Genomic DNA, 16,255 nt, shown 5'->3' on the forward strand with positions numbered 1-16,255 from the left:
TCCTAGGTGAAATATTCCAACAACCCGGCCTGCTTTGAAAATTATAATTTTTTCAAAGTAAACGCTTCTGGCCCCCAGGCCCATTTTGGGTGGGGAGGAGCCGAGAGACAGGGGCTTGGACAGGCGAAAGCTCGCCTGGCAGCGGACCGCCAGCTCCATCCCAAGATTAGGCAGCCTCAGAGGCATCCATGCATGCTGCCCCTGCTGTTTTCTGTCCATTTTGCCTCCACGATCCTCCACAGCGTCCACCAATGTCTCCATGCGCAACTTTCAACTCTCTATACCCCAGACCCTGAGGAGGATATGCAGCACATCATCCCCTTATCAAACGAGCTGTGTCAGGCAGAATTTTCAGGTGTTTCACCAGATACATAGTGGAACTCGGCCCATCTGTCGCCGCCATGCTGGAGACCTGAAGTTGCAATCATAGCAGCGCAATATGAATGCCCCATACTGTCGCTCTTAATCATGGAAGTCGTCTCCATGGCTGCCTCCACATGTCGTCCCCTAATCAAAAGAGCTGTGTCAGGCTCAATTTTCGAGTGTTTCACCAGATACGTTATGGAACTTGGTCACTATGTCGCCACCATGCTGTGTTATCGACTAAATATACCGTCAACCTTTTGTTCACATAGGAAATCATTTCAGCGCTTCTTTCTCACCTCCTTTGGTGAAGCCTGAGTCCATTTAGGGTATGTCGCCATGACATTCTCTAGCCTGCCACTGCTGCCGCTGCCTCTGCATGCCGTCCCCTATAGTGTCAGGGTCAATTATTGGATGTTTTAGATGCTATCTAGCCTCATTCGGTCACTCTGTCATGGCCATGCTGTTGCCCATAATTTTGTCATAATGGTGCGATTAAGCAGCCTCAGAGGCATCCATGCATTTTGCCCCTGTTGTTTCCTGTTCATTTCCGTGGTGTTTCCATCCTTTCTGAGGTTTCAAGGTGTTTGGCCAAGCTTCCCTGTGCAGAGCCTTGGTCCCCTTGAAAAATGCTCGAGTCTCCCATTGACTTCAATGGGGCTCGTTATTCGAGACGAGCACTCGAGCATCGGGAAAAGTTCGTCTCGAATAACGAGTACCCGAGCATTTTAGTGCTCGCTCATCTCTATTTATTATTAATAATAATAATAATAATAATAATAATAATAATAATACTTTAAGTGAGCTTCTAGCTATAAGAAAAATGTAACCATTGCTATGCTAGTAGATACCCCTGGTATGACTGCACCATTTCTTTAGGAAACATTGCTGCCCTCTTGGTACTTCGTGTATCTTGCTGAGTTCAATGTCAACAAGGTGATAGCTTGGGCTTGGAGACTCATGTACAGGTCTATAAGAGAAAAGACAGATAGTACTGTGCATATACCAGTCGCTGATCTATTGGTGCATGTACAAGCATGATTTATAGACACATGACACTTTTCCCGCTAATCTGTCTGTTGAGACGCAGTAATGACTGTCAACCACAATTGATAATGAATTCTCAGTAAACAAAAATCTAAACTACAAATGCATCACATATAGATTTTCTCAAACGCCAGATTGACACAAAAAGGCACCTACTTTTAAAATAATCACTCAAGAAAACTACCCTTTTAACTGGAATTTTTTTCTGTTTTTTGTAGTGTAATGATTGTATAGTGGCAGCTTTAGCTTGCAGTAAGATTCTGAAAGAGCTTTCAAAAGAAGAAGAAGATACAGATGCATCTGAGGATATGACGACTTTGGCTGATGATTATGAACAGAAAGCCATTGGTAAAGTCATTCTTTCAAGATTTTTACATTTATTTATGCATATGAGCTGAAATATATTTCAGTTTAAGTTAGATTTGTGAAACCATGTCAAACATGTTCAAGGGTTAGTATGGTCACTGTTGTGTGTGAATACACACCAAACGGACCTGCTCAAAACTCCAGGTGCACAGTCCTCCGAGAGTACTTCTCTTCTCCCAAACAAACAAACTTCAGAACAGATGAGGTTTGCACTTTTTGTTTCACCGGGAATCTTGAAACCTTTATTCAAACATGGTGACACAGCAAGTTACAGATATTAACACATAAGTGCAGAAAAAAAGCATCTTCTAACAAGGGTTAGTATGGTATGGTACTGCAATAACACATTTTACCTCTTTCTGTAAAAAGATTATAGCAACAATGGGAAGGAGTTACCATGTGCTGGCACATTGTGCACCAGCTCATGACCTTCACACCCCACCTAGTTGATCACATCAGATAATGTAGTTCAGGTTTTCATATTAGAGAATAAAACATTCATGTATTAAAACCAAAAAAAGATGCCCATCCAAGATGAAAAGAAAAAATATGTCCATACAGGAATAATAGTCCAAAAAACAATTAACAAATTACATGGCGCATAGCCCCTTTGAAGTACTTTGAAGTATTTGTCTACTGAGCAGCAACAGAGTATTGAACATTCTACAGATTGTTTAGTGAAAGAACAAGATAACATAAAAAATACAGAAATCCATATTAAATTTTTTATTTAAAAAAAAATCTTAAATAGAGACTTTTCTGATCACATAAAAAAACGTCTCATTCCACCAATTCTTTCCCTCCACTAAACATATACAGCTAACCATCTCTGCCCTGGATAATAGGTGACCCATACACACCACTCCTTAACTCCACATCTGCCACCACTGTTTGTACTGCCAGCTCCCCTGGTAGATCTATACCAGTTCATACCAGATAATGTGCCTCTCCCCTTATGTATAGATCTTTGATATAATCTTTGCTCACCTCTCCCTGCTTGACTCATTGGATATTCAGTAACACTTCATCCCTCCACCTCTTCATGCCATCTAATATAAATCTCCAATCACTCTCTCCCCTGCTTAGGCCATTAGATATCACACTCTTTCTTGTGTGACCTACCAACATTAGGACTGGTGTCATTAGCAACATTAGAGTAATTGTATTTTTTTTTCCCCACACAAATAAATAGCTCTTCAGATGTAAACCAACTTTTCCTATTATCTTTGTTACCTATATACAGAGGTTTCCTTCCTATAGCTTTCAGATTACCTCAGTGCTGCAATGGCTGATTCCTCTCTATGTGCTGATAATCCCTATAAATCTGTACTTTGTTTCTGGGTCGGTTTCATGGGAGGAGCATGAAGGAGAGCTGGATGTGTGAAATCAGAAGTCTCCTGCACAGAACAGTGAGGTACAAGATCTCGCCTATCCCTCCACTCTGGTCTGTGATTCTACAGAACTAGTATAGTGAAAACCTTGCTGCACTATTGTGATTCTTTCTCTTCCCTGTCATGAGTGGAACTGGTGCTTTGTGGAATTGAGAGAACTAGTGGTGGTGAAGTGGGGTTTCCGAGCTAGAAGCCCAGACACCTGCACCGCAACCCATCTCGAGTCGGACAAGCAATTCCAGTCAGACAAACCCCACACTGAGGGCACAAACACACAACAGGAATTTGGAGCGATCTCCATGTCGGGCAGATGCAGCAGGGACCAGGCTGTATGTAACAGCCAGTTTCCTGCTGCGCATTGTGGTAGCACACTGGCAGTGCCAACACAATCCCCAGATGGTCTAAAAAAAAAATAAAAAATTAAAAAAAAGTTCAAATCACCCCCTCTTCCTAGATCTGATATAAACCGTAATAAACAGTATAAATCACGCGAATGTTAGGTATCGCAGCGTCTCAAAATGCCCAATCTATTAAAATATAAAAATGGTTATTGCCGGCGGTGTAACTCATAACAGAAAACACCCAAATATCCGAAATGACACCTCCCACAGCTACTTACAGCATTGTATGAAAAAGTTATTTGTGTCAGAAGATGGCAAAAAGTTATTTAAATTTGATAAGTGTATTAAAATACAATACCGTATATACTCGAGTATAAGCCGACACGAGTATAAGCCGAGACCCCTAATTTTACCACCAAAAACTGGGAAAACATATTGACTCGAGTATAAGCCGAGGGTGGGAAATGGATTGGTCACAGACCCCCCCCCCCCCCAGTATAAAGACAGCCAGCCCCCTATAGTATACAGCCTGCCCCCCCAGCCTGCCCCCAGTAGTATACAGCCACCCCAGCCTGCCCCCAGTAGTATACAGCCTGCCCCCAGTAGTATACAGCACTGCCCAGCCTGCCCCCAGTAGTATACAGCACTGCCCAGCCTGCCCCCAGTAGTATACAGCACTGCCCAGCCTGCCCCCAGTAGTATACAGCACTGCCCAGCCTGCCCCCAGTAGTATACAGCACTGCCCAGCCTGCCCCCAGTAGTACACAGCACAGCCCAGCCTGCCCCCAGCAGTACACAGCACTGCCCAGCCTGCCCCAGTAGTATACAGCGCTGCCCAGCCTGCCCCTAGTAGTATACAGCACTGCCCAGCCTGCCCCCAGTAGTATACAGCACTGCCCAGCCTGCCCCCAGTAGTATACAGCGCTGCCCAGCCTGCCCCCAGTAGTATGCAGCACTGCCCAGCCTGCCCCCAGTAGTATACAGCGCTGCCCAGCCTGCCCCCAGTAGTATACAGTGCTGCCCAGCCTTCCCCCAGTAGTATACAGTGCTGCCCAGCCTGTCCCCAGTAGTATACAGCGCTGCCCAGCCTGCCCCCAGTAGTATACAGTGCTGCCCAGCCTGCCCCCAGTAGTATACAGTGCTGCCCAGCCTGCCCACAATAGAATACAGCGCTGCCCAGCCTTAAAAAAAAATATATATATATATACTCACCCTCCGGTGGCCCAGATGTCGCGCGGGTCCTCTTCTGGCTTCCGCGCCGTCTTCTGTATATAGCACCGGGGCCCGGGAGACAGCAATGGCAGCGCCCAGCGCTATGTGCAGGAGCCAGAAGACGGGCGCGGAAGCCAGAAGAGGACCCGTGCTTACATCGGGGGAGCAGCGCTGCAGATCGGGGCCACCAGAGGGTGAGTATATAAGTTTATTATTTTTTAAGTGTTGTAATTTAACTTGTGACTCGTATAAGCCGAGGGGACGCTTTTTTTTTTTTTTTTTTTTTTAACTTTTTTATTGAAGTTTTAGTTAAAATACATAAACAAAAGTATGTTATTATACTTAACAATCCAGTTCTAAGTACATTGAAAAGAAAGAACTAAAGTTATTTCCTCTTATAGTAATGAATCACAATGAAGAAATAATACAGTAACTTATCTTAGTTCTCAAAGAATATTGGTGGTGTGACTGATATGTAGTAAGAACTGAGTAACCGTAAACAACAGTTAGTAACAATTCAACAGTTAAACAAGGTTAACCTTGACCTGATACTGGTTTCGAGCATACCTAAGTTTGCCCTTGGTAGTTAGGGCTGTTAATCCATTTGTCCCATGCTTGTTTGTATCTATGGAATTTATTCTCCTGGAAGGCTATGTATTTTTCAAATGCGCAATTGTTATTTACCTGGTTAATAACTTGGCTCGCTTTCACGCTTTTCAGCACATTTTTTGTGCTGAAAAACTCGGCTTATACACGAGTATATACGGTAAATCCTATATAAATTTGGTATCGCTGTGATTGCACCGAACCAAAGAATAAAGCAGAGGTGTTATTTGGTGCGCACAGTGAAAGTCGTAAAAACGAATACTACAAGAAAGTGCAGCAAATGGGTTGCTTTTGCCAATTTCTCAACATTTGAAATAGTTTACAGCTTCCCAGTACATGACATAGAATAATAAATAACCTCACTGAGAAGTAAAATTTATAACAGAAAATAAGCCCTCACACAGCTCTGTACACAGCAAAAATGAAAAAGTTATGGATTTTTGAAGGTGGAGAGCGAGAAATGAGCGAAAAAATCCTGCGTTCTCAAGGGGTCAAAGCTTCATGCTTTATTCCATATCAAAGTAAAAACAAGAGAAATCCTGAGCATATAGCTCATCCAAAAAGAAACAAATTACCGTTCAGCTCCTCGTTGTTAAATACAGCATTATTTATTTCTTTTTTTAAAAAACTTGTTCATAAAATATAATTAAAATATTAAAATAAAATACATTTGAAATTATAATAGCAATTTCATCTAAAAGGAGATGTGTTTCGTAGCCTGAACTGGGTTCGTCATTACTCTATATCAGTGATGGCTAACCTATGGCACTGGTGCCAGAGGTGGCACTCAGAGCCCTTTCTGTGGGCACTCAGGCCATCACCAGAGATGACTCCAGGTATCTTCCTGCAGTCCCAGACAGCCCAGGACTTGCTGTGCACAGAGGTATTTTAAAGTGACAGCTCTACCTGGGACTATTATCTGCTATATTGGTGCCTCAGGTGCTGGTATCAATGAAAACCGTGACAGAGAAGCGAGTATAAATCACAAATTAAATTTCTGTGTTGGCACTTTGCGATAAATAAGCAGATCTTTGTTGTAGTTTGGGCACTCGGCCTCTAAAAGGTTTGCCATCACTGCTCTATATGTTGTAGTTGGTTTGAAGACCATATAGACACGCACACGACCATCTAAGTGTACTCTGAGGACATCTAGTGGTTATTACTGATAAAACACAACGTACACTCACAGGCCCACTTTATTAGGTAGACCCCCTTTTGCCTTCAGAACTACCTCAATTCTTCGTGGCATAGATTCAACAAGGTGCTGGAAGCATTCCTCAAAGATTTTGGTCCATATTGACATGATGGCATCACACAGTTGCCGCAGATTTGTCGGCTGCACATCCATGATGCGAATCTCCCGTTCCACCACATCCCAAAGATGCTCTATTGGATTGAGATCTGGTGACTGTGGAGGCTATTTGAGTACAGTGAACTCATTGTCATGTTCAAGAAACCAGTCTGAGATGATTCCAGCTTCATGACATGGCGCATTATCCTGCTGAAAGTAGCCATCAGATGTTGGGTACATTGTGGTCATAAAGGGATGGACATGGTCAGCAATAATACTCAGGTAGGCTGTGGCCTTGAAACAATGCTCAATTGGTACCAAGGGGCCCAAAGAGTGCCAAGAAAATATTCCCCACACCATGACACCACCACCACCAGCCTGAACCGTTGATACAAGGCAGGATGGATCCATGCTTTCATGTTGTTGACGCCAAATTCTGACCCTACTATACGAATGTCGCAGCAGAAATCGAGACTCATCAGACCAGGCAAAGTTTTTCCAATCTTCTACTGTCCAATTTCGACGTTTCCTGTTCTTAGCTGAAAGGAGTGGCACCCGGTGTGGTCTTCTGCTGCTGTAGCCCATCTGCCTCAAAGTTCGACGTACTGTGCCTTCAGAGATGCTCTTCTGCCTACCTTGGTTGTAACGGGTGGCGATTTGAGTCACTGTTGCCTTTCTATAAGCTCGAATAAGTCTGCCTATTCTCCTCTGACCTCTGGCATCAACAAGGCATTATCGCCCACAGAACTGCCGCTCACTGGATGTTTTTTCTTTTTCGGATCATTCTCTGTAAACCCTAGAGATGGTTGTGCGTGAAAATCCCAGTAGATCAGCAGTTTCTGAAATACTCAGACCGGCCCTTCTGGCACCAACAACCATGCCACGTTCAAAGGCACTCAAATCACTTTTCTTCCCCATACTGATGCTCGGTTTGAACTGCAGGAGATTGTCTTGACCATGTCTACATGCCTAAATGCACTGAGTTGCCATCATGTGATTGGCTGATTAGAAATTAAGTGTTAACGAGCAGTTGGACAGGTGTACCTAATAAAGTGTCCGGTGAGTGTATATGCCTTCATGCAAATAAAAAAAACTGTATATTGCCGCAATCTAGTGGCGATGAGGCGCCAAACATAAATTTTTTCTTTTTGGAAAATTATACCCAGGACAGTGGGTAAAACAGAGGGCTGCCGCGTGGATGGACGAAACTAATTTTTCTAACATATTATATGTTCAAACTTACTACACAATATAAGCGCTTTCCGATTTTTTTTCTTTTATGCAAATATCTCCAGAAGTAAAAACAAGGTGATGTGCATGATATCAAAAAGTTGACGTGTTTCAGTTTGCTTAACAAAATGCAAACACATTTTTATACGAAAAGGTTATAACATTGGAAGAGGGAGGGAGAACAGAGAAACTGGACAATGATGTGTTCAAGGCTCTCTCCCATGTCATCTCCTTTTAGTATAAACGTGTATTTCATTCAGTTTGTATTTTGTTAAGACTAACTCTGTCCGAAACACATCAACTTACACATCACCTTGTTGTTATTTTTTAACTGCAATATAGAATAAAGCTTCAATGGTTTTTAATGGACTTGCTGAAGAACCTCTTATTTCTTGATGCCTGAATGATATTTCACCTGAAGTAACTCACTCTGTGAAATGTCTCATGCAATTTTCTATATCCGGTGAGCTGTGTCCACTTTCCTTTTTTTATAGTAAATAACTTCTCTTAGCTAAAACAAAATGGAATGCACAAAATGTTTTGCACAAAAAGATCACAATCAAGAACATTAATGTTATTATGAAATATAAAAAATAGAATAATTTCAAATCTTATATATTCAATAGAGAGCAACTAAATAATTGTCCAGGTGTGAAGTACTTGATCTGCAACTCCTCATTCCAGAGCCTTTTGATAAACAACATTCTTTGTTTTTCCTTCTGGTGAAAAAGACAGTTTTTGGCAATTCCAACTCTTTAACAGGCCACGCAAAGCTGACAATGAGAACAGAATGGAGATTGCAAATCAATTCCTGCTTCTTTCAAAGATTGTCCCTGAGTCTTGTTGATGGACATTGCAAATGCCAGACAAACTGGAAACTGAAAGCCTTTAACGTCAAAAGGCAAATCAGATGGAATGAGTGGAATTGTAGGAATAAAAACCCCCTCTCCTTTGGCACAGGTGGGAACAGGTTCTTACAAGAGTCTTGTTCCATTAAACAGTTTCGGTGGATCCAAACTTCTCAAAAGCAAAGCAGGTGCTCCAGGTTTTAGAAAGAGGTTGTGAAACTGAGCTGTATAGAATAATGCTTGAGAAGGGTCTGTCATTTTATCCACTGACTAGTAGGTCTTTAACCCCATAGCGCAATAAGACGTACCCTTACGTCTTACTGCGCATGGGGGAGTATGAAGAGGGCTCACGGGCTGAGCCCTCTTCATACTCACCGGGCATTTGCTTCATAATGAAGCAAATGCCCGTCGCTAACACCCGCGATCGGTGCTTGCACCGATCGCGGGTGTTAACCCTTTCATCGCCGCCGGCAAAGCTGCCGGCGGCATTAAAGAGCCGGCGGCGCGTGGGCGCCGCCATCTTGGCTCCGATCGTCACTCCCCGTGACGTCACCGGGGAGCGGCGATCCGTTGCCATGACAGCCTCGGATCACACAATGATCCGAGGCTATCATGTTTTAGGCCATCTATTACAATGTGCGATCTGCACATTGTAATAGATGGTATGCAAAATCCCCATATACTGCCATACTGTAGTATGGCAGTATATGGTAGGATCAATCAGACAACCTAGGGTTAAAGTACCCTAGGGAGTCTGAAAAATAGTGAAAAAAATAAATAAAAAAAAGTAAAAAAAAAAAAATTATATTAAAAAAACATAAAAATTCAAATCACCCCCCTTTCCCTAGAACTGATATAAATATAAATAAACCGTAAAAATCATAAACACATTAGGTATCGCCGCGTCCGAAAATGCCCGATCTATCAAAATATAATAACCGTTTTTCACTGCGTTTAACCCCGTAGCGGAAAATAGCGCCCGAAGTCGCAAATGGCATTTTTTTGCCATTTTGAAAAATAGAAAAAATTCTATAAAAAGTGATCAAAAGGTCGCACAGTCCTAAAAATAGAAGCATTGAAAACGTCATCAGAAGTCACAAAAAATGACACCACTCACAGCTCCATACACCAAAGTATGAAAAAGTTATTAGCGCAAGAACACGGCAAAATGAAGAATTTTTTTTCTGTACAGGAGGTTTTAATTTTTGTAAATGTATGAAAACATTATAAAACCTATACAAATTTGGTATCCCTGTGATCGTATTGGGCCAATGAATAAAGTAGACATGTCATTTGGGGCGCACAGTGTAAGCTGTAAAAACAAAGCCCACAAGAAATGGCGCAAATGTGTTTTTTCATCATTTTCACTGCATTTAGAATTTTTTTTCCCGCTTCCCAGTACACGGCATGGAATATTTAATACCATCACTACGAAGTGCAATTTGTTACGCAGAAAATAAGCCATCACATAGCTCTGTACACGGAAAAATAAAAAAGTTATAGATTTTTGAAGGTGGGGAGTGAAAAATAAAAACGCAAAAACGAAAAAGGGCCTGGTCCTTAAGGGGTTAATATACGTGGAAGAAGACTCAAGTGTAGTTGAATGTTTGGGAAAACCTTTGCTTTTAGCTCCTTAATGGATGTCACATTATGGCAAAAGTTGCTTGGAAACAATCTTTCCAGTAGTTGAATTTACTGGTGCCTTGCCATCTCCATTTGTCAGCAGCTGGCTTGAGAACAGTCCAGCAGAAATGTCGGCTGTTATGCGAATTCTCAAATTGTAAATTGCTCGGCACATTTGGTTCGCTTTATGATCTCTTGATGTTGTTAGCAAGCCAAGAAGCTTTAATGGTTTTCCAGACATTTCCATTGTCTGGTTTTCAAGAGGAATGAAAGCTTTGTTGAAAATTGCTTTAGTTAAGTTAGTAAGTTGCTGAGGATACTTCCTTCTAACCTGCAAAAGGATGTCCTTATGGAGATCACTTTTGTATTTTGTCCAAATCTTAAGGGGATTTAAAATGTTAAAGGTTGTTAGAGGAATTGCAAAGAGGTGTCTTCGTTGATTTGGGGTTTGTGTGGCTGGTTCTTAACTGAGGGTTATGTCCGTGTGTCCATCATTTTTCAGAAGTCCTTGGCCCACATTTACTAAGGGACGTGCACCAGTTTTCTGTTGGATTTTGTACATTCTTTTAGGTGCAAACTGCTTGCACAGGTACTTAAGAAGTGCCTGTGCCATATCTGTGTCACATGCATGTTTTGTAGCATGGCTGCACTATTCTTCACACAACACAAATTTTTGCACTGAAAGGGGGGTTCTGGTGCTCAGTTGGACCGTGCGCCAGATTTATCATGGAAAGTCTGACTGAAATGTGTTGCACACCCTATGTTAAAGTTGCACCAAAAAAAAAAGAGCTTCCCGGGAATGTTTTACAAACATGGCCTTCATGAGTCTTCAGATCAGAAAAGAATGTTGGATCCTTGACAACATCAAGTAACTTATGCATATAGAAGCACTCTGCATTTTACGGATTAACAGTGTACCAGAGATACAACCAGAGAGTATTTTTTGCTTAGACCTTCCATTGTTTTCCATGTTGCTTTTCCAGTTTAGTACTTTGGTAGATTACAGTAAAGATTTGTTTTTGCAAATGGATCATGTTGACACAGTTCAAAAATAGCCAGAAGGATGCTCTTAGTGGGTGTTAGGACCTGCTGGCGCAAGTTTGCTGTGTCAAAGTAAAACCTCTGTCCATTTTCCAACTGAACACTGAAATGCACAATTGTGGGTAGTGCTCATGAATGGAGAACCCTAGTATTCTTCAGAAAAATGGGCAGGTACATTAGCAAAAATGGAGTTCAAAAACTGCCTAATAACTCCCTTTGTATACACATTTGCATATGTGGGTAGTGAGAGTAAAGGGTTCTACAGCACCACCCAACTTGTTGTCAATTTCTTAGAATCATATTCCAACACACATTTTGAGCTGTGCTGTAAACTACTATTCCCTGCATTTCTTATTCTGTATTCTGGATATCCATCCAGTCCTGTTTGTGTTTCTTGTTCCAGGTTTTGTGAAATATTCTTTGAACACCTGCCATCAACCATGCAGGGATAATTTAAGTGAGGTTCCCACTGGGTCCATGGATCATATTCTTGGTGATGGTGTCAAACAGCAATGGGTCATTCTGAGGGTCTTGCAATTCATCACTGATAGTTCTGTCAATTTTAGTGGGCTGTGTTTTTTGCTTCAGCCATATCAAGATATGGGCATGATGAAGGCCCCTTTTTGCAATTTGACTGAATATATCCAGCACCCACCAAAATGTGTGCTTTGGTGATCATGTGAATCATTTTTGCGAGTTTCTTTTGAAAACCTAAGCAATGAAGTCAAGGCAATTCACTGTTTTCTGGTCTAGCGACAGGTGCACTCAAATTTCCTCCCAAGCGGGGAGCAAGCAAAAGTAATAAAGGTCTGGACGAAAGCATTTGATAGCATTTCTATGGAGAATGTATTCCTCCGCCCTGAGCCTCTTTTGATCTATTCCAATATACAGAAGATGTTTATTCTTTACATACATGTCAACGATGAATTGGTGGAAGAAGTTTCTATATTTCAGGATGTGATTTTCCTCAGCAACTCTTGTCATGCTCCTCTAAGCACAGAAGTCCATGGCAGAGATGGGTTGCCTGTTCCAGGATCTGTCTGACTTATTTTAAAGTGAAAGCCATCCTGTAACTGCCAAAAGATCATTGGATATATTGCAGTGCAGTGTAAAGCATTGTTCCTTTTCATACCATGTCATGGCTTTCAAGCTCATTACCTACAATCAAGAATGCAATCTGCCTATCAAATGCGGGGGCATCAAACAATGTCAGCCCTAAATTCAACTTTGTCACTTGGCATGCATTCAATAAATTATAATAATGATCTTTATTTATATTGCACCATCAAATTCTGTAGCGCTTTACAAATTATATGGGATATAAACAAATATATAACATTACAGAGCTTACATTCTATGAGGATGCAGAGGGTGGCACAAAGGTAAAAGAGCTTGTATGATGGTCCAGCCATTCTTTATAAGGGAACAGTATAAAATTAATAAATAAAAAAATTCTGCTGCTTGAACCAGCCATGAGCCGCAATCTTATATACAATGTCCCAGGTGAAAGTGACTGCAGAGAAGCCTACAGCTTGGTATATACTTTATTAGGTACACCTGTCCAACTGCTCGTTAACACTTAATTTCTAATCAGCCAATCACATGGCGGCAACTCAGTGCATTTAGGCATGTAGACATGGTCAAGACAATCTCCTGCAGTTCAAACCGAGCATCAGTATGGGGAAGAAAGGTGATTTGAGTGCCTTTGAACGTGGCATGGTTGTTGGTGCCAGAAGGGCTGGTCTGAGTATTTCAGAAACTGCTGATCTACTGGGATTTTCACACACAACCATCTCTAGGGTTTACAGAGAATGGTCCGAAAAAGAAAAAACATGCTGCATATTTTGATGAATGCGTATATACTCAAGTATAAGCCTACTCAAGTATAAGCCGACTCAAGTATAAGCCGAGGGTGAGAAATGCATTGGTCACAGCCTCCCCATTATATAGCCTGCCGCACCCTGCCCCATAGTATATAGCCAGCACCTGCCCCCCAGTATATAGCCTGCCAGCTCATATCTCCCAGTATATAGCCAGCCACCTGCCCCATTATATAGCCAGCAGCGGGGGAAGCCAGAAAGGTGATGTATATTTTCTTTTACTCGAGTATATGCCGAGTTTGGGTTTTCAGCACATTTTTTTGTGCTGAAAAACTAGGCTTATACTCGAGTATATGACCTCCTCACATCTTACTGTTTTAGGAAAGTATATATTCTTTCTTTAAGTATTCTGGATTTGTACATATTTTAGAGAAAATTTTGATTGTTAATTGCCAAATGCATCGCCTGGTTGTCTGCTTTCAGATTATATAGGTTTTATGGTGCCTTTACTTTTTATTCTGTTTTATTGCTATATTTTGCAAGTTGTGACTGTCTTAAAATTTATAGCTGAAAAGCAGATTTTATCTAGTTATTACAGTTTTAGAGATATTATGTGGATTTATTCATGTGAACATATCAATATGGGACATATGTCCATCTATTACATTTAGGAGATGTGAAGGTAAATATTTTCTGTTTGGAGCATATTTTTTGCCATCAAAATAAAGTCTTTTTTATAAAATTTTAAGTTTGAATCAAAATTGCATGAAGGTGCCTATGTCTATAAACTCTTTAATGCAATTTTGAAAATGGCGCAAGTGTCTGCTTTCAGGAAATATATATGGTTTGTTAGGTTTATTTTGATTCTTTTTGCTGTAATGTTGATTTTATTTTGAAACATCAAAATTGTAAAAATTGGTCTGGTCACGCGACAAAATATCCAGAAATGCTGGGCGGTGAAAGGGTTAATACCCCTTGGTTGAATTCCTGGGTGAAGATGCTTATCATCCATCCCCTGTCTATACTTCATCTATCTGTCTAGTTATCTATCTCCTATAATCTGACCATTTATATATCTCGCTTTTTCTCTACCCATTTATTAATCTTCCATTTCTCTTCTACTGTATTTATCACTCATATCTATCTATTATATATACAATCTACTTTATAGTTATGCATCGAGAAATCTCTATCATCTTTCATATTTATCTTTTATCACAGTGATGGCAAATCTTTTAGAAATCGAGTGCCTAAACTGCAAGCCAACACCCACTTATCTGTCTCAACGTGCCAACATGGTAATTTAGGCCAATATTACCCACAATAACACTATTTAAGGGCCAAATAATACTGCCACATGATAACCACCACTATGACAACAACATAAATAGCATCATGCTTAATATTACCACAATACAGTAATTGATGCCAGTGATGACCATTACCGCCATATAGTGATAAATTTGACCACCATACAGTGAAGATATGGCATCATGTAAAATGACACCAATGCTACTGCTACACCAGTTTTAGATATAAATTTTAAGTGCACTGAGCGTAATACATCACCAAATGTACATGGAATTTTACAGCAGTCACATGCGTTTCACTTCTTAACATTAATAATGTTTAACAAGGCCAGGGGCAGACTGGGAATTTAAAGTGGCCCTGGAAAAAACTGTCAAAGTGGCCCCATTCTGTGGGCGGGGTCAAAACAAGCAGGTGTGGCCTTGTGATGTGGGTGAAGTTACTAAACTCCATACAAACTGTTAATAGATGGTCTAAATCAACATGTACACCGCAGAGAAAGAGACTCATACTGCCTCCTTGTAAAGGAATAACACTTCTATTTTAAGAGCACACAACTTAATACTGCCATATATGTACACTAAAAACATACTGCAATACATTCTCCAATAAACAAGAATGTAACTACTATAATACTACTGCCCCTAAGTAATATATATTGTAATACTGCCCCCTATGTACAAGAATATAACTACTATAATACTTCCCCTATGTACAAGAATATAACTACTATAATACTTCCCCTATGTACAGGAATATAACTACTATAATACTGCCCCCTATGTACAGGGATATAACTACTGTAATCCTGCCCCCTATGTACAAGAATATAACTACTGTAATCCTGCCCCCTATGTACAAGAATATAAATACTATAATCCTGCCCCCTATGTACAAGAATATAACTACTATAATACTGCCCCCTATGTACAGGAATATAACTACTATAATCCTGCCCCCTATGTACAGGCATATAACTACTATAATACTGCCCCCTATGTACAGGGATATAACTACTGTAATCCTGTCCCCTATGTACAAGAATATAACTACTGTAATCCTGCCCCCTATATACAAGAATATAACTACTATAATCCTGCCCCCTATGTACAAGAATATAACTACTATAATCCTGCCCCCTATGTACAGGAAAATAACTACTATAATACTGCCCCCTATGTACAGGAATATAACTACTATAATACTGCCCCCCATGTACAAGAATATAACTACTATAAAACTGCCCCCTAAGTACAAGAATATAGCTACTATTACTAGTAGCCATTACCCCCCCAGTATATAGCCAGCCACCCCCCCCAGTATACAGCCAGCCAACCCCATTCCCAGTATACAGCAAGCCACCCCCCAGTATACAGCCAGCCCCCCCAGTATGCAGTCAGCGTGCCACCCCAGTATACATCCAGCCCCCCCCAGTATACAGCCCAGACTGCCCCCCCAGTATACAGCCCAGACTGCCCCCCCAGTACACAGCCCAGACTGACCCCCCAAGTACACAGCCCAGACTGACCCCCCCCCAGTACACAGCCCAGACTGACCCCCTCCCAGTACACAGCCCAGACTGACCCCCTCCCAGTACACAGCCCAGACTGACCCCCCCCCCAGTACACAGCCCAGACTGACCCCCCCCCCAGTACACAGCCCAGACTGACCCCCCCCCCCAGTACACAGCCCAGACTGACCCCCCCAGTACACAGCCCAGACTGACCCCCCCAGTACACAGCCCAGACTGCCCCCCCCAGTACACAGC

General features: G+C 41.5%; 1 protein-coding gene across 4 annotated transcripts in view; it reads left to right on the top strand.

Annotated features, from left to right (window-relative positions):
• Positions 1 to 16,255, top strand: part of TRPM2 (transient receptor potential cation channel subfamily M member 2) — a 419,555-nt gene that overhangs the window by 189,212 nt on the left and 214,088 nt on the right. For 3 of the 4 annotated variants that reach the window (XR_011849388.1, XM_072120992.1, XM_072120993.1), the window contains exon 14: positions 1,629 to 1,758. The exons of the other annotated variant lie outside the window; for it this stretch is intronic. Coding sequence is in view for 2 of the 3 variants with exons in the window: in XM_072120992.1 (XP_071977093.1) it covers positions 1,629 to 1,758 (130 nt within the window). In the remaining variant the exon portion in view is untranslated. The remainder of the gene's footprint in view (positions 1 to 1,628; positions 1,759 to 16,255) is intronic. 4 annotated transcript variants of the gene reach the window in all.

Source organism: Engystomops pustulosus, chromosome 8 (assembly GCF_040894005.1).
Source record: "Engystomops pustulosus chromosome 8, aEngPut4.maternal, whole genome shotgun sequence".
NCBI lineage: Eukaryota > Metazoa > Chordata > Amphibia > Anura > Leptodactylidae > Engystomops > Engystomops pustulosus.